The 26,228-nt window shown below is 45.7% G+C and overlaps 1 protein-coding gene across 3 annotated transcripts; it reads right to left on the bottom strand.

Moving 5' to 3' along the window:
- Positions 1–1,539: 1,539 nt before the first annotated feature.
- On the bottom strand, positions 1,540–25,772 carry ZBTB2 (zinc finger and BTB domain containing 2). 3 transcript variants are annotated; one of them, XM_044761254.2, is made up of 4 exons: positions 25,637–25,770; positions 19,399–19,574; positions 9,846–10,030; positions 1,540–4,317 (listed from the first exon to the last, which is right to left on the bottom strand). In XM_044761254.2, exons 3-4 carry the CDS (start codon positions 10,016–10,018, stop codon positions 2,946–2,948), a joined length of 1,545 nt encoding a protein of 514 aa, XP_044617189.1. In that variant the 5' UTR covers positions 10,019–10,030; positions 19,399–19,574; positions 25,637–25,770; the 3' UTR covers positions 1,540–2,945. The 3 variants fall into 3 exon arrangements, with proteins under 3 accessions (XP_044617189.1, XP_044617187.2, XP_044617188.2); XM_044761252.2 differs by lacking the exon at positions 19,399–19,574 and having other exon boundaries at positions 25,637–25,772; XM_044761253.2 differs by lacking the exons at positions 19,399–19,574; positions 25,637–25,770 and adding an exon at positions 25,102–25,231.
- Positions 25,773–26,228: the final 456 nt, after the last annotated feature.

Raw genomic sequence — 26,228 nt, 5'->3', positions numbered from 1 at the left:
CAGCTGGCGGGCTGACGCGCCATTTGGGATTCTCTCCGGGAGCCCCCAGGCGTTGTGGATGCTGGGCGGGACCTCTCCGCTAATGGTGGGTAGGGGTTTTCCCCACGGCCTCCGGTGTGAAACTCTGGACTTCCCTCTGGGCTCAGGTGTAATTGTGGGGTGCTTAGGTAGGGCTCTGTTCACCTGTTTCCACCGTCGCTCCTCTGGTGTGTGCTCCCTCCTGCCCTTGGCGTGCAGCGATGTTCTGGGGGCGTCCGCTGGAAGAAAGCCGCCCGCAGGCTCTAGGCTGTTCGGGGGTCGGGATTGGAGAGTTTTCACCTATCTCCACCTCCTCCTGGAGGGAAGTCCGTCCTCCTTCCGATGTATAGCAGTGTGGGTCTCTCCGACGTCCTGAGATGCTATATAGATATCCTTTGTCAAGCGATGAATGTCCAATTAGTTGTGGATTCGAAGGGGGAGAGACAAAGAAGTCTGCTCACGCCGCCATCTTGGATCTTCTCCCCCACATGTGTTGAATGAGTGACTCATTTTTTGTTTTCCCTATGAAAGGAAAAGTAATAGAACCAGCGGTGTTAATAGGGGCTAGAACGTGGAGAATGATCCCTCAAATTAATTCTGAAGCTTACGTCTTCAGGTTGCTCATGCCATCAGCTGAAATTTCCAAAGCTTATTGAAACTGGTACCATCAAAAACTCAGAATAAACTTAAATTTATAACCTCTTGGGGTTAGTAGGCATGGAGCATTCCAGGGTAGGGTGGGTGGGCTTCCCTGTCTGTCCCCAGCTCTTCATTTTGGGAGGGAACTGGCCTTGTTGGGGTCTGTCACAGTGGAGGCGGTGGCCATAAGCTGGTGCTAAGACCCCTGCACCCCACATAAAATGAGGAGGTGAACACGTCAGCCCCTCCTTCTCCACCAAGTTGTGGGAGCTCACCTCTCTCCCTTCCTCAACCAAGGACCTGTGATTCCCACGACTTTCTGGTCTTCAGAACCCTTTGGCTGCACCTCCTGTCCCTTCAAGGTTGCCTGGGGGTGATGAGAAAGGCTATGTAGGATCACCCAGATTTCCCCTTTCACAGATATTCAGAGAAGTTAACTTGGCACAACACTCTCATTTAAGTTGGGAGGTGTGAATATAGTTTAAAAAGCAAAAGATGAAACCAGTGGAAACCTCTCAATATTTAATAATCTAGGTTCATATAGCATGAATGTGTGTCATCTTTGGGCAAACACCTCTTGGCCTCTTTCCCTTCTTGTAAAAGAAAGTTGGATAAGACCTTCTCTAGACCCATTCCTGGTCAAACTCAGACTGTAGCATCTTCATATGGAGTTTACTCATTTGATTCTCACCATCTTATGCCCTAATGCAGTTTTCAAGGTCTTCATTTTGAAAAGGTGGAAAATGCCACCCAGGGGAATTGCCCAAAGTTCTGCAGACAGAAAGAGGAGATCCAGTGAGAAAGTGACGCCTTGGTGATGCTTTCTACTTCCCCTTCCTGCATCTTTTTGGGTAGACCAAGTAATACACAGACAAAATCATATTCCCATTTAATTAAATGTTTATTCAATGAAAGTATGTATAAAAACTTACAAATCTGAGAACTCAACTATACATGAAATAGGATGACGGGATATTCAGTTTTTAACATAGACGCACAGCACAGCTATGACCTGTTTCCCCTTCCCCTTCGGTCCTTATTTCTGGCTCCTGTTTTGTCCTGTGAGACCACTCTGTTATTGGCCCAAGCGAAGATTAATGGACAAATTTTACTGCTTTCAGGCCAATGGAAAAAATTCCAGGTGTTAAAAAAAAAAAAAAAATTTGGAGACCAAACATCAAAATCAAGTTTTTTCCCCAAGAGCAGTTAGTTCTTTTGTCCTGATTTCTGTTTGCCATTTTTGATGTTTCAATGAACGTTGCCAGTAAACTATTAGCATGAACTTTTAAAGACATTAAAGTTACTACATCTTCTGCTCACAACCTCCCCTGTAAGATACACATCCTGGTACCCTTCTTCCTGCAGTATGAACTCCGAATAAAGAGCAGATGGTTGGTGCTAAAACAAGTTTACCATTGGCAACTGTGAGAATGGGCTGTCCTTTTCTAATCAGAAAGACAACGTATAGAATAGTACCTTCAAATCTGATGTTTAAAACAACCAACAAATTTGTCAAAAACTAAAATACAGTACTTTGTCGTTGTTCAACTTTGAAAGAAGCCAGCAACTGGATAAGGCATGTGCATTAGTTCACCTGTTTACACCGAGTACCCACACATTTTCTCTTACAATCACACAAACTCACAGCTTGTCATGTTTTATCCAAAAATTAAGATTGCCATCACATTATTACTTTTTCTCTTTTGTGTTTTGTTCAAGTAGATTTCTTAACTAATGATTTTTCTTGACTGGACATAATCTCAAAGGATGCATTCTGAAATAAGACGCCTGGAGGATGAATCCTAAGAACGTTTTCTTGGGTTTAAAGTTTTCCCACACCTTCTAGATTTTGCATAGTTCAGAGCCCAGCGGTATGTCTAAGAAGCATGCTGTATTTTCGAACATCGTTTTTCTGAGAAGGAAGACTTATTACCCAGGGACACTCATAATTTTAGCTCACCAAATTGCATTCTAGTTGTTTTGTTATATACCCTTCATTAGTTCCAAGTATGCTTTGAAATAATCTAAGCTTCTCAAAATCTATTTGAGTTTATAAGTACTACTGACCATTATCTTTCCAATATCCCCTGAATTAAAGTAAATATGTTCCAGGTTGATAATGCACAAAACCTTTAGGGAGGAGGGGCTGGGGACGGCGGAAGGCGGCGAGGAGAGAGGGCCCGGGGTCCTGTTCGCATCATGCCATGGAGAACTATAGTTCTGAATTGGGGGAAGGGAAGGAAGATAGTCTTTGTAAAAATGACAGTTTTTAAAAAGGCAAGTAACATTCAGTCTAACAACACTGTTTCCTGTTCCTTTTTGATGGAAGCTAACACTGGGTGGTCAGTTTCCGTTACTTCCGAGTCCCCACCGCCCAGGAGAATGGAACGCCCTTCGTCTAGGGCAAAAACGTCCGAGTTCTGGTTTTGGCATGAATGTTTAACAACCTCATTGGGGGTGGAGAACGTTTTGTCACACAAGTTGCATTTGTAGGGTTTGTTGGTTTGGACCAACATGTTGTCCATCTGGCTGCCCTCCTCAAAGGTGCAGAGTTCCAGAGTCTGTTTGTCCACCATGGTGTACGTGTCGATGCTCTGGTTGAGGCACACGTGCCGGGCAGCCTGGTTGGCCCTGCAAAAGCTCTTGTCACAAGTGCTGCACTTGAAAGGCTTCCCCGTGTGGATGTACATGTGCTCCCGCCAGTGGCTTTTCTGGATGAACTTGCGTCCGCATATCGTGCACTCGTACTTCCGCCTCTTTACCTCCCTCTCTTGGTCCGCCTGCTCCAGGTTGTCAATGTCCGCGATGTCAGAGGGTGGCGGCGTCTCCGAGTGCTGCTGTCCGTCGATGACTGGAGAGTCTGAGATGTGCTGCAGCTCACTGTCACTTATCATCCCAGCTTCAGGCACTTCCATGGCGTCTTTTCCCAGGTCAGCTGCATTGCTACAAAGAGACAGGGGCACACGGCTCTCTCCCGCTTGGCTTGATGTAAAAGGCACCCCCGTGTGGATCTGGAGGTGTTCCCGCAAGCTGCTCCGGAGGGTAAAGCGCCGCCCACACAGGTGGCAGGCGTAGTACTTTGGAAAGCTGCCGTTCCTCTTCATGATGCTGGGCTTGACGTGGGCTATGGTGAGGGATGCAGGCTGTTCATCAGAGGAAGAAGCTTCCAGGTTGGTCTCCTCCCCAGGAGGAGGGGGAGGAACGGGAGTGGAAACGAGTTCCGGAGACAGTGAGGTCTGCAGGGGATCCGAGGGGGTCATGTGTGTCCGATTCACCTGGGTCAGATTTGAAGTCAGCTGAGAGAGCTGGGAGGCCTCAGGGACCGGCTCCTGGCTCATCCTCGACGCCTGCGGCCGTGGTTCTCGGGCAAGTTTTTCAGGTGCGGAGGCAATCTTGGTGGCTTGTCTCAACTGATGGTCTGCAATCTGAATGCCATACAAGGAAGAAGCCAGCGGGAAAACTTGGTCAGGATGAGAAAAGGCTCCTTGGCTGGCCAGGCTAGCTTCCTGGATCAGAGGGTAAGCGTGTAGAAACTTGATCCCCTGTTCTAATCGAACAGGATCAATCAGCTGGGGTGCCATCTTTCCAGTGTACATCAAATGTAAGAGATAGCTGAAGATGTCAGGCTGTATGTCAGTTGGTTTCAAACGGACACACTCACTGAAAGAAACAAGGAAAACGTCTGTTAAGTGTCAATCTACGTCTTCAATAACATAAGCCTGAAGAAAAAAACAGCGCTTTTAAAGGCAAATGAAACACGAACATTCCCCATTTCTTACTGTAAGTTTCATGAAATGGAATGGAATACTCAAGACAGATAACTGGAACCTATATAAGTTTAAATTTAATTATATTAAAAACAGGGAGAAATATAATAAATGTGTTTAAAGGACTAAGAAGGAAAAGTTCATGTCAAACAAATGTGATATCTTTACTCATAGACTCTTGAAGCAGTTTTTCTCCTACTAATCTATGTAACATTGTATCATTTATAGAGAACTTCAAGAGTTCTCTACAAAAAATTCTGTGTTTCACAGAGAGGATCCATTGCTTTTCCATCAGTCTGAGAGTGGCCTGTGACCTAGGAATGGTTAGGAATCACCGCCCTGGCAGATCTTTAGCTAAAAGTCTAGGATTCTGTACTGACCCAATGGCGGCAGAGCTGAGCAGATCTTTTAAGGTAAGGCAATCTACCTGATTAGAGAGTTTCCTCACTTGTAAATGACATGAGGGAGCTGGACTAGTAAGAACAGGTGCCTAAGAGCAAGACAATGGAAATGAGAGAAAAATAAAACCTAATTCGCTCGGTGCTCTGATCTGGCTCCACCGTGAAGGTGGAGGTGCCCTAAAGGGGAGGCTAGCTGCAGTGCAGCTCTGACGGCGTCAGATCACCTTCCCAGTGTTGCTAGACTGCATTAAAAGGCGGCTCTGGACAGCTCCCCTCCTCATCAAATGTGAGCAGCATCGTTGTCATCATCATCATCATCATCGACATCATCGCCATCGTCATCACCACCGCAGCGGAGCTTTGCAGGCATTATCTCATTTAACTGCCATTCATTCTCATTTTACAGATAAGGGATTGAGGCTCAAGGGCATTAAAACTTTGCTCAACTTCACAGGGTTAGTAATTGGTGGAAGTGGGATTTAAATCTGGGTCTAATTCCAAAGTCAAGATTCTTTAGAGCATTAAAACAATCCTGTGTAGTAGTTAAGGCAGATCTGATTATTCCCATTAGACAGATATGGAAACTGAGGTCCCGAAAAGTCAAGTGACTTATCCGAGGCACCTAAAGCAGCTGGGGTGTTGCTGATTTTCTAACTTTTAGACTCTAGTGTTGGCATCATTCTAGAAACACCATCCTGATCAAGCAGCAATAATCAAGAGGTCACTGAGCACTCTTCCTAGAACATCGGCAATGACAGGGATTCCAACGCATCATGAGAAATCAGTGAGATATGTATGTGCCTATTGCGAGGTGTGTGCCATCATCTACTGAGTGAATGTATTCTATAGACAATGCATTTTCAACTTCAAAGTCACCTTCCTTGAATGCCTTTAGAATTTATAATCACTTTTTGTTATACTACTTCTCACTACTATAACTCTTTTTGGCTCCGTTTGCTGTTTATCTTATTAACAAATATTTTCCAATATGCTAAAATAGGAGCAGTGTGCCCTGCTCTTCTAAATTTAATATTTTATTCTCTTAAAAAAAAGAAAAAGTGACTTTAGCAGCAATTTGTGACAGGACAGACTTGAATAAGTACTGAATTGCTATCAATGTGTCAATGTGTGTACATTTCAAGATGACTACAAAGAAATAATCATGCAAAATGTTTAACTACAAAGTATGGAAGCAAAGAATAAAGATCAAGCATAGAAACTAGCACTCCTTTGATAGTATAAAGGGAAGAATTTATGTGACTATTTTTAAAAAAGACACACAGATCATTCATATCTTTATTTGGAGTTTTTTTTATAGTCTTTTAAATTATTTATCTTCCTTTAAATAGGAATGCAAATACAGGCGGTCTTCCCTTTAAGCATGAGGTGAGTGCCCACAATATTAGGTGTACACTAGCCCATATTTAGATGCTCTAAGGAAGTTCAATACTCAGCACAAAACTTCAGGGATGATGTGTGGAGAAGAAGAATAATGTAAACAATCCCCTCCAAAGGGAAGACAGCTAGAGGGATCTTTCCAGGGCCAGGCAGAGGCCTAGTAAACTGGGAAACGACAGCCTTTAGAGATGCAAATACCCCCAAGAGACTCTAGGGCACCTTTTCTTCTGCCCGGATGGAATGTTCCTTCAGGCAGAAGGAGGGGATAGTTAGTGAGCCCCTCAGCCCCCAGAAAAGAAAAGGGACAGGCAGAAATCCCACATGGGGCTGTGTTTTTCAGTATCCAGGAGAGGTAACTACCACGACACCGGGTCCCCTTCCATAAAAACCTCTGTTGTAAGTTTCATAATTTCCCCTCTTTTGTTACTGTATAGGTTGTCCATTGTCTACCACCTGTGAAGGATGGACACTCAACATTTAACCTCTCAAATTTTAAAGAGCTCTGTGTAGTCTCTGACGGAAAAGAAGGGTGGAGCTGGGGAGGCCCAGCGAGGCCTTGAGGGAAGGACTCCAAGGTCCCCCCGCCCCCCCCACAGAGATGGGGAGAAACCACCAGGGGGAGGAATGCGGAGTCCCCGGGGCTTTACTGCCAGCGCCCAGGGCCCAGGGAGGTTGCCAGACACCAATCTATCTTGATTTGTTTAGGTTTTTTTCTTAAAGCAGAAGTACATGTATACACATATACACACACAGACACTTAAAAAAATTATTTAAGAAAGTTCCTTATGGCACATGCCAGCCGTCTCCATCCTTTGCTTTCCCTCCCAGGCAGCCTGACTTCCTTTCTTAATCACTCAGCTCGCTGGGGGCCAGACTTTGGTCACTTTCAAGTCCTCTGGGAAGCACACAGCTCTCTACGATGTAATTACACCTAAGTGGTGTGACCTGCAGATGTCTGTGTGACATAACACTTTTATGTAGGGAAAATATAGTTTAGCACAGCCACAAGCCCTTCACATCAACTTTCCCAGTCATTTAATTTTCAATTTTCCTTTTACTAGGATCTCAAAAGATGGGCTTAAAGAAATTTGAAAATAAGGATTTTTAAATAATGTTAGACATCGTCAAAGGTTGTCCTTAGCAAGGCCTATTCTTCAGTTTGTATTTTTGAGAGCTCCAAGTCTGCAGGCTACTGGATTTAAAACTTACCCCTTCGAGGAGCGAACATAGGACAGAGACCTCTAGTGGTAACTACAGACATACAACTCGCTAAGCTGCGGAAACACCTATTCTCAGTGCTCTCCTGAGCAGCCAGGTGGCAGTGCACAGTGCCTTGGGGGGTGCTGGTTTCAGAGCATGTTCCTGCCCTTCTCCTCCTGTCTGGCTTCTCTCAACGAGGCGGGCAAGGCCACCGGGTGGCAGCCCAAATGGCATGTGCCACCTCTGTGCAATAACACACTACTGCTTAAACTTGGGCTTACTGCCTTATACTTAAGTTTCTTGCATTTAATTAAAACTCATTACACTGTATTCTTTTATTCCTCAAAATTAAAATCTTCCTACTTTTTAAGACAATTTAATTCACTGTGTTGAGACTTTGAAGCACCCATTAGCCATGAAGTCTCTGACAATGAAGCAGGAGGGAGCATCTTTGGTGTCACAAGATAAAGCCACCTCTGCTTGCCATTAATCTTAGCATTTGCCCAGCCTGCTCCTCCAGACATGTATCCAGTGGCTATTATCTACAAATACCTGAATTATACACTGCGGTGTTCAAAAAAATTAGTAAAACCCAGTCTCTGCCCTCGAGAAACTTATGAATGAGGAGGGGAGGTAAGTACACAAATAACAATAAGAAAGGGAAAATGTGCAGATCTTACAAAATGGCATAAATAAAGTGCTATGAAACATGAGAGAGGAAGAGGTCGCTGTGGACCACTCTGGTTCGCCTGATTAGGGGAGGGGTCAGGGAAGAGGTGACAAGTGACCTGGGACTTAGGCAGTGGGCAGAACACCAGCAAACTGTGGTTCGGGAGAGGGGGGCCTCCCAGAGGGGTTCCGTCGGAGACGAGGCTGGAAGGAGGTCAGGCTCCGAGCAGGGCCTCGAAAGACAGAACAAGGAATCTGTGCGTTGTTTAGATACGCAATGGGTATCCTCTAGGTTTCCAATCAAACGAGTAAGACGACCTGGTAGGTTTCTGATCAAAGGCACACTGAAATCAAAGCAACGCTTAGGAATATTAAGCTGACAGTAATGTGGAAAATGATTAGAACATAGAAGTGAGAAGGAGAAGGAAAGACTAATGAAAGGTATTTTGAAGAAAACCCGACTTGGGGACAGATAAGATCTGATTTTAGAGAGATTTTAAGCATGAGTTACTTGAAGATAAAAATGTGGCGAAGTCAGGAGGGGCTACAGGGAAGACTTCACCCAGTTGTAGACATGCTAAGTGAGATAAGAGGAGGATATTCAATTCCAAATATCTAGCAGGCAGCCTGGGGCCTTGGGAAATGGAGTTGTGGAGAGAGAGAAAGATTAGGGCCAGGGGCAAGATCCAGGAAACAAATGTGCTCCCAACGGGAACGCTCACAGAAAGAAGCAGGACAGCCCAAGCCCAAAACTCACCCCAACTCACAGAGGCTCCTGCTGAGAGGGACGAGGGCCAAGGGACAGAGTTATCAAAATGCAGATGACGACCCTCAACAGGGAAGAAAATAGGAGCAAATGCTGCACAGGACAAGGACGAGAGAGCTGAGAGGAGAGCCGTGGTTTTGCTGAAGGGGTGACCTTTGAGAAATGACTTCAGATTTCAGTCGAGTGATGGGGTAGAAACCGCAGCGCCAATGGATAGGAAGCGTGTGGGATAAGGAAGTACAAGCAAGGCCACAGATCACCCTTAGATCACAGACGGTTTTCAAGAACTTTCGTGGTGAAATACAGGAGAAGCAGCCCCATAACTCAAGTAGACAGCAGTGGAAGAAAGCGCTGATCTTTCAGAGACTGGGGGTGGGGTGTGTAAAAATATAAAATGAAAAGCACAGGATAAAAATGAAGGGTAGCATCTGGAAGCATGAGGCGGGAGGGAGATGGTGCTCCTTAGACATGGAGAGGCCCTCTTCTGCAAGATAGGAGAGATGGGATGAAAAAACTGAGTGCAGAGACTGAGATTGATATGTTTTAAGAGAGAAAAGAAGGAAATTGGGGGAATTCATGCCATCAAGCTTCTCACTGAGTTGGAGACAAGGATAAACACTGACCGTCAGGGGATACCTGGGCTGGGGCTGGAGGAGAGAGAGGAAGGCATTAAGGAGGTCCTGCAGCTGGCTGGTAATGGACCAGACCCTGCTGACCCCGACTACAGGTGACACCAGCGAGGGTGTTTGGAGGTGGAGGGGCTGCTCAGGGCTCGAAGGTCCATGATTCTCAAGTGCTCCTGAAAGCCTGAGTAACCAAGATGGGGAAGGAGGCAAGTGAAGTCACGAGGGACTTGGGAGCACAGGAGCCTGGGGAGGGGCAGCGAGACCCGTGGTCTTGCTGAGGGCAAAGAGCAGGTTTAGGGGGAAAGAGGGCCCCGGAAGTCAGAGTCCACAGTCATTAGAAATTAGCAACCACGTTAGTTACCTGGTCTGATGGACAAACAACATCTTAAAGTAATTGGAGAATGAAGCAAGAACTGATTTGTGTGCCTTGAAGTACACATCGCCGATGGCAACCGTGCAGTCACACAGGAAACCGAACTCGCGCTGAGCGTTTAACTGCTGCAGGAGAATAAGTCCATGGTTGGCCAAATCCATGTTTTTAAAAATCTGCAAAGCAAACAATTTTTTTTTTAAGAAAGGTGATTCACAAGTTAGTATGTGTCGTTTATAGTCACCAATAGTAACGATCACAGTAATGCGTCAGGCACTGCTCAAAACGTTACAGGAATTAATTTGCGTGGTCTTCACATCAGCCCTCTGGGTAGTTCGGTCCTTACTCCTGTTATAGAATGATGTATTTAGGGTGAATTCAGGGATTCTGTGATTTGTCCAAGTTTGCACAGATGGTAAGCGGAGGCGCCAGGAAATGAACTCGGGTAGTCTGCCCTTGAGACAGCAAATATTCCTGGACCATTTAGTCTTTTAGTTTAAGATTCCAAATGCCAATTCTAATGACCCATCAGAAGTGTCAAATCTTCTGCAGAGATAAATAAATCAAGGTGGGGCTGCGGCCTGGTGGGGTCAAGATCTCCTAAGTTTGGGGCAGTTTTCCAGCTCCCACTGCGAGAACAGGGCTGCCGGGACAGGAGATAATAAGGACACATTCATTCCCGTCCTGGGCGCTCACACTCAGAGTGAGGGAGTGGGATGGGAGCCCTTCTCCTTTTGTGGGGAGGAAATGGGCTTTGAGAGGTGTGAGTAATTCAACAAGGCCATCAGTAGAGGGTGGGGAAGTCAACATTTAAATCTGAATGTTCAGACTCCAAATTCTAAGATCTTCATTCCTCACACTTCACCCAAGCTCGTCACTGGGCCTGACTCTCTCTAGGAGGGGACGTGCCTCTTAGAGGGGCTGGGGCATGAAATCAGCAGCCTGCTCCTTTCCCAGAGTCACACTGCATTTGTAAAAGCCCACTACACATCGATCAACATTATACTGAACAGTGTACTTCACGGTTAGAAAGAGAGATGCTTTCTCCCTAAGATTGGGAACGAGGCAAGAATGGCCACTTTCTCTAGTCAACACAGCACTGGAAGTCCTAACCAGTGCAATAGAGCAAGAAAGGAAATAAAAGGCAAGCAGACAGGAAAGGAAGGAATAAAACTGTCCCCATTTGCAGATGACATGATTATTATGTAGAAAATCCCAGGGAATCTACAAAAACTCCTAGAACTAATAAATGAGTTTGGCAACACCATGGGATACAAGATAAACATCTAAAAATCGATTGTAATTCTATATACTAACAGTGAACACATGGACACTGAAATTAGAAATACAGTATCACTTGCAATCCCCCCAAAATGAAACACATAGGTGTAAATGAAACAAAACACGTATAGGAATTGTATGTTGAAAACTACAAAATGCTGATGAAAGAAATTAAAGAAGATCTAAATAAGTGGAGAGACATACCATACTTATGGTTTGGAAGACTCAACAGAGTAAAAATACCCATTTTTTCCCAAAGTGACACAATTCTTACCAAAATCCCAGCAAGATTTCTTTCCTAGACAGACAAGAATATTTAAAAATGCACGTGTAAAGGTAAAGAACCAGCTAAAACAATTTTCAAAAAGAGTAATAAAGTGGGAGGAATCAGTCTATCTGATTTCAGGATATATTATATAGCTACGGTATTCAAGACTGTGCGGTACTGGTGGAAGGATAAACACACAGATCAATGGAACAGAATACTAGGAGTAGACCCACATAAATACGCACAATTTGCTGACAAAAGCACAGAAGCAATTCAGTGGAAGAAGAATAATGTTTTCAACAAATGGTGCTGGATCAACTGGACTTCCATAGGCCAAAAAAAAAAAAAGAACCTTGATCTAAGTCATATACTTTATCTAAAAGTTCACTCAAAATGCATCACAGACTCAAATATAAAACACCAAACTATAAATTTTGGGGGAAAAAATGGGAAAAAATCTTAGGGATCTAGGGATAGATACAGAGTTTTTATACTTGACATCAAAGGTACAATCCGTAAAAAGAGAAATTGATAAACTGGATTTTATTGAAATTAGAAACTTCTGTGAAAGATCCTGTTAATAGGATGAAAAGGCAAACCAAAGACTATGAGAAAATATTCGAAAAGCTTTGCAAACTAGTCCTTTGACAAAGGACTAGCATCTAGAATATATAAAGAATTCTCAAAACTCAACAGTAAAAAAACAATTGAGTTAGAAAATGGGCAATTGACTTGAAAGGACACTGTACCAAAGAGGACATACAGATGGCAAATAAACACATGAAAAGATACTCAACGTCATTAGCAATTAGGAAAAGCAAATTAAAACCACAATGAGATTTCACTACAGACCTATCAGGATGGCCAAAATAAAAAATAATGACAACAACAAATGCCGCCAAGGATGCCAAGAAACTGGCTTGCTCATACATTGCTGGTGGGAATGTAAAATGGTGTACCCACTCTGGAAAACAGTTAGCAGTTTCTTAACAAAAAACTAAATATGTAACTACCATACAACCCAGCAATTGCACTCAAGGATATTTATCCCAGAGAAATGAAAACTTATGTTCACACAAAAACCTGGACATGGTGGGGCCGGCCCCATGGCTGAGTGGTTAAGTTCGCGCCCTCTGTTTCGGCGGCCCAGGGTTTTGCTGGTTCAGATCCTGGGCACGGACACGGCACTGCTCATCAAGCCACACTGAGGCGGCATCCCACAGGCCACAACTAGAAGGACCCACAACTAAAAATACACAACTATGTACCGGGGGGCTTTGGGGAGAAAAAGGAAAAAATAAAATCTTTAAAAAAAAACCCCAAAACCTGTACATGGCTATTCACAGCAGCTTTATCCCTCATACCCCAAAAATAGAAACAACCCAGATGTTCTTCAATGGTAAATAGATTAAACACAGTGTGGTACACCCATAGAACAAAAAACTACTCAGTCACATAAGAAGAAATGAACTATTGATACATGCAACAAGGTGGGTGAATTACGCTGAGTGAAAAAAACCAACCCCAAGAGGTTACCTACTGCATGATTCCATTTATATAACATGCTTGAAAATTACAGAATTGGAGAACATATGAGTAGTGGAGATGGGGTGAGGGGAGCAGGTGGGAAATGGGTTTGCCTAAAGGCGGGCAACATGAGGGATCCTTGTGGACAGCAATGCTCTCTAGCTCAACTGTCTCAATGTCAATATCTTGGTTGTGATATTGTGCTACAGTTTTGCAAGACGTTTCCAGCAGAGGGAAATGGGTAAAGGGTATATGGGATCTCTCAAATGATTGATTTCTTGCAACTGCATGTGAATCTACAGCTATGTCAAAAGAAAAAGCTAATTAAAAAAAAGTCCACCATATTAATTAATTAGCCAGATTTTTTACAATGGATAACTATGATGCTTATCTTCAGAATTAGGGAAGCTACTGTGAAGAATGCATTACCAATAAGCTTAAAAACAAAAAAAGAAAAACAAAACGGACACACAGCAATTCTTACTCAGCTGGTGCTGAACTCCCCACTCTCCTTCCTGTTCTGGGGATGGTCGGGGCAGATTCAGAAATTAACAAGCCAGCTCCCAAATGATTCCCAGAACGAAAGAGAATCCGACTTTAAGTGAATGATCAGGTCACAGAGCAAGAAGCCAGGATGTCAAGTTTCGTGTTTTCCCCAAGAGCCACATCCAAAGATGAGAGGAGCAGGGCTTGCAGTGATGGAGGTACAAAGACCTAGACTGAGGATTCATTTAAGCACGGGCATCAATGGTATGGCTCAGAACTTAGTTATCCAACGTTTTGTGTGTCTGTCAGAGAAGGTGAAAGTACTAAGATGGGGCAGGGGCGGCAGAGAAGAAGCATGGGGTTCAGGATGAAAGCCAGAGACGCTGCCAGGCTGCAAAGTAACCCAGATTACAAGGAAACATCTCTAACCTGATCTCCACCATGATCTACGCTTAGAAGCTTGTCTTCAAGGCTGTTCTCTGGAAAGTGCCAGAACATTCATTTTCCATCTTTCTAACCTGCCTTCCTCTACAAAAAGGTATAATAATATCCTCTAAAAGCAGACTGTGATGAGCTGCTTTATCACGCACTGACTCTGATCACAATTACCTACACGTTTAGGCAGCTTCCGGTGTCACTTTCGCAGATGGAGCTTCAAGTACAGTCACACATTACTATTTATCCCTTGGTGACAAGGACAAGAGTGGCTATTACTTACGGAGTGTTTACTATTAACCATTCATTTCTACACGTTATTCACTTAATTTCACACTAACTTGAGCTCTTTGAGCTCTCGCCACCCATATTTTACAAATGAGGAAACAGGCGTAGAAAGGTTAGGTGGGTCGCCCAAGATTATGGAATCCATAACGCAAGTGGGATTTAAACTGGGGTTCATTTGATTTGTCAGAACGTACTACGTGTAGGCATGTTTGTTTGTTTCAAATTAATAAGAAACATTATTATTATTTTTTTTTAAAGATTGGCACCAGAGCTGACAACTGTTTGCCAATCTTCTTTCTTTTTTTTTTCTGCTTTTTCTCCCCAAACTCTCCCAGTACGTAGTTGTATACTTTAGCTGTGGGTCCTTCTAGTTGTGGCATGTGGGACACTGCCTCAACATGGCCTGATGAGCAGTGCCATGTCTGTGCCCAGGATCTGAGCCAGTGAAACCCTGGGCCACTGAAGGGGAGCACGTGAACTTAACCACTCAGCCACGGGGCCGGCCCCTAAGAAATACTATTTTTATTGCTGCTTTAAAGGATATATACTTGTTGTAAGAGATTCAAATATTATGGTGACAGTTGTCCACCCCACCCACCCACACCGGTCTCCCCAGACTCCAGCCAACAATGGGTATTGCTATTTTTTTTTTTTTTGATTTTTTTTTTTTTGGGTATTGCTATTTTTTAAAGAATCTTTGCCAATATCATTTTACCTTCTATGGATTTAATGATGAACTGAGTACATTTTTATGTTTATTGATCATTTATATTTCCTGTTGTATCTCTGCATGTGCTTTGCCCATTTTTCTATGGGGCTGTCTTTTCCTTATCCATCTTTAAAACCCTTTGTATATGAGAAAATAAGCCCTTGGTCACACATGTTGCTAATATTTTTTGCACTTTCTTTTGACTTTGTTTTATAGAGGCTTTTTAACATATATAATTTTATGTTTTAATGTCACCAAATTTATCAATATTTTATAGGAAGATTTTGAGGTTTTCTCATTATAACATTAACCGATACATATCACTTCCTTTGATACAGCAAAATGTATGGCTCCTTCTTGTTCCATAAACAGACTAATATAAGTATTTTATTAAGACCATAAGGATGAAGCCATGATAAAACTGCGAATCATTTATTTTTTAAGGGTGTCTACTAGTTATTTTTAGGATCTCAATTTAGGAACATCTAGAATAGGAAACAAACTGAACATGTCTTTCAAATATAGAGGGAAGAACACGTGTGCAGGAGTCTCAGAGAAGTGTAAAAACCAAATAAACGGAGGAAAAAAGAAGAGAACGAATCATATGTTCAAAATTCACATAGAAGAAAAAACTTCCGCACAGATCAATTTTTACAAATCTTATTTTAGGCACCAAAAAACCTTTCTCAGGAAGAAAAATAAAATCAACCCCCCTAGATTCTCACCAATGTGAATGAGCCTGAGAAAATCGAGTGTGAAGTAGGAGGGAGAAGGGAGGAAGGAGGAGAGAAGGAGGAGGAATGAGGAAGAAGGAGGGAGAAGGGAGGAGGGCGGGGACTGGCCTGGATTCTACCAGAAGTGTATCACCAGCGGCTCCTATCCCACCCCAGCTCAGCTGACACTACTGCCCTTTTCCAAATCTTCTTTCCTCATCAGGGCCCCCTTCATAGTCTTTTCCATGAGGCTTTGCTTGCACAAGAATGCTGCGCAGGCTGAGGACGGAGCATCTTCATGCGCTGGCTCTGCTCGGGGCTACTCCCCCTTTGTGGAAATGGATGTCTGCTTGTCAACCGCATCCCTCCTGCCCCCCTCCCCGCCAACGCTGAGATGGCTCAACAAGGTCACAGAGGACTTCAGCTCCCCAGAGGACCTCAGTTCTCCAGCTCTATGGACTAGCAGCTCACTCGACCTCTCTGCGGCATTTCACCCGCTTCCTCCTGCTCCATAAATATTCTGTCCTGGCTTCCAGGCCACTGTGCTCTGGTTTTCATCTCACCTCTGGCTATTCTATTTTAATCTCCATCAAAGACTCTTCTTTTGCTGATGCTCCTCTGCCTTTGGTCCACAGCCCACTTCTCGTTCTGCAGACTCTCTTCGGTGATTTGATCCACTTCCACTTGGCTGTCCCACAGGAACTCTAAATTCAATCTGGGCAAAACAACTCACATTTTCCCCCTCCCCTCACCCCCATTTCCCCCAAAGGACAATAAAAGCCACAGCCACAAACTTGTTCCTTCTGTATCCCCAGCTCATGGCGTCATCACCCAGCCCTTGATCAAGCCAGGAATCTCAGTTCCCCTTTCTGGCCTCCACCTCTCTCGCTCCCCACAGCCGTCGGTCACCACATCCCACCAATGTGAACTCTTTATCCAAGCGCCATGCCTTAGCCCTGCCATTCCACGCATCTCCCTGTTTCCAGCTCTAGCCTCTCCAATCCATCCACAGCGATCTTTCCAAAGGGCACATCTGATGTTGCTATCCTGCTTAAATCCTCCTGTGATTCCCGACTGCCTTTAGGATGAAAACCAAATTCCTCAGCATAGCTTGGCCGGTCCCGCATGCCCTAACCCCAGCTGACTCTGCGCTACATGCTCTAGTGCTGAGCTACACTAATGGTTTCCAGACTTGCGGGTTTCACAGGCCTACTGAACACAAACCAAACGACCTTGAGACTGGGGGTCCACCCGAGTGTGGTTCCCTCTTTACTTTGCAAGAAAAGACATAAAGTATTCATGTTCCCAGTAGGAATGGGGGACTGTTAAATATCAATAGGCAGAATGGACATAATGTCAGAATATCTTTCTAAAGGAAGGACAGTTGGCACCATGTTCAATATATGGAAAAATCATTTTTTTCTACTGCCAAAACATTACAACATAAAATTTTACTTTATGACATTAAGTTGTGCCTAATTCTTTTCTTGATACAAGACTGTCCATCTGGTGATCTTTACGAAGAGATCATCAAGTGTCCCACTTGTTCTGAAGTTCAAGCGTTATCAAAAATCCAGTTTCATCTGAGTATGTCGATGATAATGGAGACATAACAATGTTATTTCACTCATGTTGGAAATTCTAGAAAAACTGAGAAAAGCTAAAGAAGAGGAGTTTTCTTTCTCCCGGAGGTCCTGAAGGCCCAGGCCACTCTTGGGCTCCTGACAGTCTCCAACACTCACTGTTCAGAGGCCTCCACCCAATGCTGGGCAGCTTAGCAACTCAACTTCCACTTACACAATCAGGAGAGGGGGCCTGTCTGAACAGAGCCTTGGAACCTGTGCACTGGACCTTTGCACACGCCACGTTCAGAGGCACATACCACTTACCGCATGCCCCACCTCCTCCAGCGCTACCTGTTTTCTGCAAAATTCCCCTGACCCTCAAGACTAGGAGGCTCTTCTTGCCTCCTGAGGATCTGTGAACATGCCAGTTTACACGCCTGCCTGATGCTTCCGGAAAGCCAGCACTCAGTCTCATTTATCATTTACTACTTTATCCCATGTGTCTGGAATATTGTCTGGTGTTCACTACTTGTTAAATAAATTAATAACTGTATGTTTGGAGGGGAGAAGAGCGTTGAGTTCCAGTCATGGTGTGGCCTCTCACTAGCTGGCTGATTTGGGGTAAAAGTTCAATTTCTATCTATCCTAGATTAACCTAAAAAAATCTCATTGATTTACTGCATACTAGATTTTAGAATTTTAAAACGCCATTTCGTGTTTCTTCATGCTAATGATTAAGTTATGAATAGTGCTTTATAGTTTACAATGACCCTTCACACATAACATTTAATCCTTGATAATACCATGGTATATTGTTGTCTTTCAAGTCATTATTAATTCTAGTAATTAACAACCACAGCATTAATAACAAATGACCACTTATGATGCGCCAAAGATCAGTTATCCTCTTTCCAGAAGAAGAGATTTAGACTTGGAGGAATTAAGTAACTTGCCCACAGGTAGGGCTAGCTCTTAAGAAGCGGATCCGGAAGTGGTCAAATATTTGGATAGTTTTCTAAGGTGCCGGGCACAGCGGACGCAACGGCATGCAGAACACAGAGTTCCAGGGTGCAATCAAATAAGTACACAAATTTATAACAGTCACCTCTGATAAAAGCTATCAAAGAAAAATACAAGGAAATCTCACGTCACAAAACTGGGGGCTCCTTTGGGGATTGGGAGTCAGGGAAGGCTTCTGTGAGGAAACGCCAGTTAAGCAGATGTTTGAAGGATGAGAAGAGTTAACTGGGCAAAGATGGATTCCAGGCAGAGGGACCAGCATTTGCAAAGGCCCTAAGTTAGGAGGGAACAAGATGCAACTAAGGAACTGAAAGGTCAGTGTGGCTGATGGGCAAAGAGTCAGAGAAGAATGAGTCAAGATGAGGCTGGCGACGCAGGTCTTCTTAAGGACTTTGGTCTGCATTTTAAAAGCAGTGGGAAGCCACTGAAGGGGGTTTTAGACAGGGTGATGTGATCTACAATATATAGATCATTCTGATCTGATCTGTGTGATCAGATGCCTGCAACTGCAGAACTAACCAAACTGGGGGGGGGGGGTGGTAAAGAGGTAGGTGAAGGGAGACCTGACAGATGTGGTTGAGAAGGGAGATCTTCCAGTAGTCTAGAAGAGAGAGGACAGATGGGGCGGGGGGAGGGGTGGTAGTGATGAAGATGGAAGGAGAAGGGCAGGATTAGAAAGATAGTTAGAAGACAAAAAGTCAACCCAACTAGTTGGTGGCTGAGATGGAGGAGGATGGGAGAGGAAGGTGTCCACGATGACTCCCAGACTTCTAACTTGTGTAACCGGATAGATTGTGGGGCTCCGCCAGGAGAGGGAACACAGGCAAAACCCCCAGTTTTGTGGGTAAGACCATGAGGTTAGGTTCAACATGCTGGACTGAGATACTCTGAGACAGCCAAGCAGAGATGTAGAGGACAGGCTGGTTCTGTTGGTCTGGAGCTCCGAAGTCTGGACCATGATTTCTGTCGGAGAATCTTTGGAGAAGCCAGGTGTGTCTGACTCCAGAAGTCACAGCCTTCAATCACTACGTGATAGTTCACAGAGGTTAAAACTGCAAACAGGAGTCAACTGACCACTCGTCTTCTGGGTGTAAATTTCATGCTCTTTCCACTACCTTGCTCTACAGATCATTCCTAAAAGTTCTTATTCATCCTAGTCACAGGGGGCCAACAATCTGACACGAAACTGAAGACCCAAATAAAGCCCCCCCAACCACTTAACACTGTAAACGGAACTTAAAAAAAAATTTACCTTTCCTAAATCAGAATAGTGAGCAGAGAAGATCTGAAGAAAAGTAGAGTCGGGGCGGGGAGGCAATTCTTAAATGCAGGTTTTCATAGAACGTCTTCTTTATGTATGTATATGTGTATAAAGTGATTTTTTTCTTAAGTAAATTCCAAGACTTTAAGACGTATCATGTTGATAAACTGTAAAAAACAGTTTCAAAGCCAAATATAAATGATCATGTATATGATTTAATGCTCTGGCTTTGATCTTCACCCGTTTCCCACACTGATAACGGGATCCCACCCAGACGTCGAGTGCCTCCAGCTTCCACCACATAGCACATGTGGGCTCATCCTTAAGTTACTCACCTTTTGGACGGGCAGCCAAATGGGATGAATATAATCATAACTTATTTTGACAACCTAAGTTCCTCTTTCACTTTCAGTATAAGAACAGGAGACGAAACAGCTTTTGGGAATTGATGATTCATTTTTTAAAGATAATAGCTCTTCTAAGATACTAAATACCACTTAGACTACCCACTTCAAGGCACTAAAAGGGTCTTCTTCGGAAGCCCGTGATTTCATTTAAGAGAAGCATAAATGAACGCTGGAATGCACGGGACATACCAGTAACAGAGATAGCACCACCCGCGAGGAAGATTGATTCTTTCAAGCAGTTTAGACCACTTACTATTGAAAAAATGGCTTTTTCAACGAGTATTATTAATAATTAATATTTGAAGACCCATAAAGTAAACTTGAATGAGGCCGGTCATTTGAATTTTAGCATATTTTTCAAGTATTTCAAAGCTAGGAAATGTACCTTATTTGGTTGTGGTGACAATTAGGATAATTTTCTTAGCATTTCTTTAGTCAGTCCTCTTCCATAGTAATTAGAAAAAGGAGGGACATGAGCAAACCGTAACACTTGTTTTGACTCTGGAAAGCATTGCCTTTGTAAAAGATTTGTCTTTTCCATTATATTTTGCTGAAGTTAATGTTAAAATTAGTTTTTAATTTCTGAGTATAAGTTGAGGTGAGAAGGAGGCAGTTCAGGGACAGTTTATGTGCCAAGGAGAAGCAGGTCAGAGACTTATGGCTAATAAAGAGTGGATATTAAAGTGATAATTCTAAAGGCATTATGCTACAACCAATTTTAAGGAAAGCTACATATGGCCAAACAGCAAAATTTAAAACCTAACCTAATTTGCTTCTAATAACCCACCAAAGTAGATATTGCCTTCCTGTTTTGTATGTTGTATGATGATTAACAAACTCAAGCTGAAGAAAATATAATCACCTATAGTGTATGTCAGAGAGGAGCTGCAAATGAGTTTTAACTCAGAGTCTTAACTGAGTAATTTATTTCAATATTTTAAGGTAGGGGTTCTCAAACTTTCTGGTATCAGGACACTCTTTAAAATTACTGAGGACAAGAAAGAACTTTTGTTTATATGGAATATAACTATTGATATTTACCATAAGAGAAATTAAAACTGAGAAAAATTTTAAAACATATTAATTTAATTAAAAATAGCAATAATAAGCCCATTGCATGTCAACATAAATAACATTTTATGAAAAACTAATTATATTTTCCAAAATAACAAAGAAATAGTGAAGTGGTATCTTTTTATATTTTTACAAATCTCTTTTTATTTTATTTTATTATTATTTTTTAAAGATTTTATTTTTCCTTTTCCTCCCCAAAGCCTCCCGGTACATAGTTGTATATTTTTAGTTGTGGGTCCTTCTAGTTGTGGCATGTGGGATGCTGCTTCAGCATGGCTTGATGAGCGCTGCCATGTCCGCGCCCAGGATCCGAACTGGTGAAACCCTGGGCCGCCAAAGCAGAGCAAGTGAATTTAATCACTCGGACACAGGGCGGGCCCCATACAAATCTCTTTAATAAAAACATCTGGATTCTGCATTTACTCTGCTTCTCCATTTACTCTGTTGTGAAATCTGTTTTGGTTGAGGATTGAAGAAAATCCAGCCTCACCTACATATTTAGGTGGAAAAAGAAGTATTTTAATAGCCTTTTCAGGTAAGTGTGCATATTCTTCTTTGATACTACACCAAAACTTGACAAATGGTAGTTTCTCAAAGGTTACTTGTGTGATATAAAAGTATCTCAATGAACGAAATTTCCCTACTCTATTACAGTAAAATTCATTGCTCTCTCTTGCACTTTGCATGGATCTTTTATTCGTGCATAATTTTAACATCATCCAGTGGCCATTTGGAAAATATCAGCTCAGTGAGTTATGCAGATCTTTCCAATGTCAACACATGTTGTCAACAATGAAAAAGGCCAATAACGTCTTAGTGTCATGATGAAAATAGTTTTGACCTTGTGGAACCCTGAAAGGGTCCTGGGGATTCGCAAGGGACCGGAGACCACACTTAGACAACCCCTGTTCAGAGTCAGTTTGGGGTCTTGGACAATCTAAGTGACTAGGCGTAGCATGGGAGAACACACGCACACTTTGAAACCATCTCAAGATGATTCTGATGCTCACCTTGGCTTGGTGCAGAACTTAGGGGTGCACACTGTCTAAAGGAAGTGTACACTAAAACCTCTTGTAAAGTAGAAAAGTTGTTTTGTACGTACTTACCCAGATACATAAAAGTGCTTTACAAACTCCTATCTTTGCACACTGAGCTTTCTTTAAATGAGAAAGTCACATGATGCATACCACAAGCATGTGAACTGCGGATTTTGTGTTTGAGCATAAATACCAGACTCTAACTTGGCCTTTGTACCATAAAAAGAAATGGTCCTAGGGGCCAGCCCCGTGGTTGAGTGGTTAAAGTTCCGGGCACTGCGCTTTGGCAGCCTGGGTTTGTGGGTTCGTATCCTGGGGCGCAGACCTACTCCACTCATCAGCCATGATGTGGAGGCATCCTACATACAAAAAATGGAGGAAGACGGCCTCAGATGTTAGCTCAGGGCTAATCTTCCTCAAGCAAAAAAAGAGGAAGATTGGCAATGGATGTTACTCAGGGCAAATATCTTTCTCACCAAAAAAAAAGGTCCTAAATGTTTTGGACTGTCAACTTATGCTAATTGTTCTGTAGCTACTGACTCCATCATGTAACACCCTATCAGCACTGTAAAACACTGAATCTTATTTACTATCAACATAAAGTAATATTCTAATTAAAATTTAATTTGCTAATAAAAATTATAACCTACTTGAGCATAAACAAGGTTTAAAAAATGTTCTCGATCTAATGCTTAGAATGTTTACATTTTTTCCTTCTTCAGGAAAATAAAAAGTCTCAATTCCCTTTTAGGCTTTCGAGGTCACGCCTTGGTGATCAGACAACCATAAGGAAGTAGGAAAAATGACACATGCCCTTTTGCAATTGATGGTGAAGCCTCCAGCTGATCAGCAGTTCTTCATTTACTGTGACAGCCTGGCGCCACACTACTTGCCCAGAGTTACTTCCGGGAAAGGTGAGCGGGTCTAGGGACAAAGCACCAAGAGACAGTTAAGAGATGACCGAAGCTGATCTCAAGAAGCTGATCCCAGGCCAATGCCTCAGAAATCTCCATCACTCCCTACCTCCATTTCAGCCATTCTCAAGCTGGAGAAATCACAGGCCCTTTTTGGGATATGCAGGGTTTACAAGGTGCATCTTCTTAGAGGGTTGGGTTAAAGAAAATTTTATATAATTTTTATATTACAAAAGTACAGATTTTGGAGGACAGTGCAAAGTTCACATTAATCTTTAAGATAGAAAAGAAACTGTCACCTTGGCAGCTTTTATTCTATGACTTAAATGTTTAGCGCTTATGCTCTGCTGCTGGAGTATCTGGGTGGAAGAGCTTGTGGAATACCACCTATTTACACCCTCTTCGAAGAGAAGCTTTAAAACTGACAAGTAAGTAGCTGGACTATACAACAAAGCTTTAGGGGTGGTTTATCTGCCACTTTTTAATGGACCCCTCCACTGTTACTTTTGGTGGCACTTAATACCACTGGTATATTACTTCTTGTACTTTGAGATCTTACGATGGTTTCGGTAACCGATAAGTTCCTTGGCTAGAAAATAAACCACAAATTACGGTGAAAAACACCCAGTTTAAAGGAACGTAGTATTGCTTATAAACTTTCTACTTAAAAATTACCTGTAACAGTGTGAAAACACCCTGGATAGAGACTAAGGTTACTTAGGATGCAAAAGAAAATTTAACAATTAATTTTGGCTTGTGATAAATCAGAGAAATGATTTGAAATGTCTTAATTCTGATTTTCTATGAAAATTTCAGGCCTCTCTGAGCAAAGTGCTCGCGGTATGTACACCCTGCTCCGGTGCTCCAACAAGGTCCACCTAGACAGTCCATGCTAGAAAGGACAGGGCAGTCCGTTTAAGGAAACCCAGAGCACATGGAGTTCTGTGAGCCCGTAATTGCGACTTTCTTTGTGCTTTTACTAAAAAAAACCTATGGAAAGCAACACAACCGAGGCTCGTACCCCATGTGGGCTTACTCTATGATGAAGAGCAAAGGAACACTGCAGACAGGTGGGGAGCAAAGAGCCTGGCTGATTCCCCTAAGGCAGCAGCTGGAAGCCCCTGCAGTAAACGGCGTGGCAGCAACTAACAGTATTTGCACGGTCCAAGCACTGCCTCGCCTGCTCTGCTACCCTACTTTCCTCTTTACTGCCCTCTGCAATTCACTACCAGCTACAAGAGACAAAACCCGTGCTTCCTGAGCATCTTCTGTATCATCACTTTCTCGGCAGCCTTGATTAAAAATTAAAGGCTTGGGGGCTTCGTTACACCGAGCACGGCTCGGGTCCCTGGAGCGGCCCCCGCGCCCCACCGCCCCTCCGCCGAGCCCCGCCGGGGTGTGAGGCCGGGAGCGCGGCTGTGACGCGGGTCCCACGCCCCGAGGCGGCGCAGCCAGAAACCGCAGCGCAGCTCCGGGCCGGCCTCGGCCTTATCGGGGCGCAGATCACCCGCCGAGCGGAAGCTCGAGGCCGCCGGCTCAGCGCGCCCACACTCGCGCCCGGGGCCGCAGCGGCGACCGGGCGGCGCCCACCGACGCCCGCATTGCCCCCGCCCAGGGGAGAGCGGCCCAACGGCCGCCCCGCCCCGCTCCGCCCCGCCCCAGGGGGCGGGGGCTCGGCCGGGGGCGGGGTCGGCCACACCGGCAGGGGCCCGGCGGGCCCGGGAGCCGCGCACCCCGGCCCCGCCCCCGGCCCCGAGGGGTTGAGAGGAGGGGTGGGGCGACGCACTCCGGCCGCGCCGCACGCTCTCCGCCTCCCTCAGCCCCGCGTGCGCGCGCGCGCTCGCCCCAAGTCCCGCGGAGTTTAACACAATGCCGACGCCTACGCCGTGCGCAACGCCCCGGCCGGCGCAACAGCCCCGGCGCCGGGGGCGGGGGGTGACCAGACAGGGAGAGGGGAAGAGCGCGCGCGAGAGCCGGAGACAGCGCGAGACCCGAGGAGGCCGGAAGCGCGCGTGCGCGCCCCCGCCCGCGAGCGAGGAGGCGGAGCCACAGCAGTAGCGGCAGCAGCTGTAGGAGCCGCTGCAGCTGGGAGAAGCGCCAGAGAGGCCGGGCCTGCTCCGGTCGGACCGGATCCCTCCCCTCCCCCTCCCTCTCCGCTCCCCTCCCCCAAACCCACTTCCGCAGCTCGCGCGGCCTTGCCGCCGAAGAAGCAGCGGCGGCAGCAGCCGGAGGCGGCGGCGAGGCGTCGGGAGGAGTACGCACCTGACGGGCCCGCCTCTCGGGGCTCCAGCGCGGGACGCTCACCGGCCGCCGCCGCTCGGGACGCGCTTCGCGGTGGCGGCGGGCAGGGAGGGACCGGCGACGGGGAACGGAACGCGAATCGCCCCCCTCCCCTTCCTCCCTCCCTCCCTCCTCCGATCCGCCGCCCGCCCTCTCGGCTTCCGTCCCCTCCCCCTCCCGCAAAGCCCCGGATGGAGCCGCCGCCGACTCGCCGCCGCCTGGCTCCGGGGGATGGTTTTGTCAGGCGGCCAGAGCCCCGGCGCCAGGCGCCGCCGCCGCCGCCCCCGCGGGGCGCCCGAGCCCTCGCTTCCCAGAACCAGGCCCGTGTGCTCCGGGCCCTCCGCCTGCCTTCCCCCCGAGCCCGGGGCCGGGGTCATTCGTCCTCTTTGTTGCCACCGTCGCTGCCGGCACGGTTGGCGAGCCCCGGCGGCTCCCGCCCCCCTCCGCCTCCCCGGAGCCTGGGCCGGGGGCGGCACGTGGGCAGCGGCCCCGGGAGGCGGAGGCGGCGCGCGCTTACCTGTCGCCGGTGCTGCTGCTGCTGCGGCGGGGGTGTGGAGGAGGCCCCGCTGGGCAGCCCTGGCCGCGCTCTCCCCGCCGCCGCCGCCTCTGCGCTCGCTGCTGCTGCTGCTGCTGCTGCCGCCGCGGTCGGTGTCTCCGGCGCGGCGGCGGCGGCGGCGGCGGGGCTTTTCCTGTCCGGTTACGTTAAGGTCACATGACCGAGAGAGCGGAGCGACTAGTGCAAAGAGGCTGAGAGCGGCTCCCGCCGGGGGGGAGAGGCGGCGAGAGAGCAGTGGCGGCAAGAGCCCCCTCCGCCCCCCCAGCCGCCTCCCCTCCCCCCGCCCGCCTCCGCCTCCTGCTGCTCTGCCGCCGCCGCCGCCGCCGCCTGCAGCACTGCCCTGCCGCTCCCACCCAGCTCCGCGCTCCGCTCCAGCCAAACTTCTGCAAAGCATGTGCAGCCGAGGCGAGGAAACTTCTCTCCACCTACTGGGGCTGGAGGCCTGAGTCACCAGCCCCATGTGTACATACAGGGTTTAGGTAGGACCATCCCGGAGATGCTCGGGGAAGGGATGGAGAACGACCGCTCGGATCCTTCTGCAGGCTTCTCCGGC

The sequence above is a fragment of the Equus asinus genome, chromosome 1, assembly GCF_041296235.1.
Source record: "Equus asinus isolate D_3611 breed Donkey chromosome 1, EquAss-T2T_v2, whole genome shotgun sequence".
Classification (NCBI taxonomy): domain Eukaryota; kingdom Metazoa; phylum Chordata; class Mammalia; order Perissodactyla; family Equidae; genus Equus; species Equus asinus.
The sequence above is the reverse complement of the archived record's forward strand: the minus strand, read 5'-3'. Positions and strand labels throughout refer to the sequence as shown.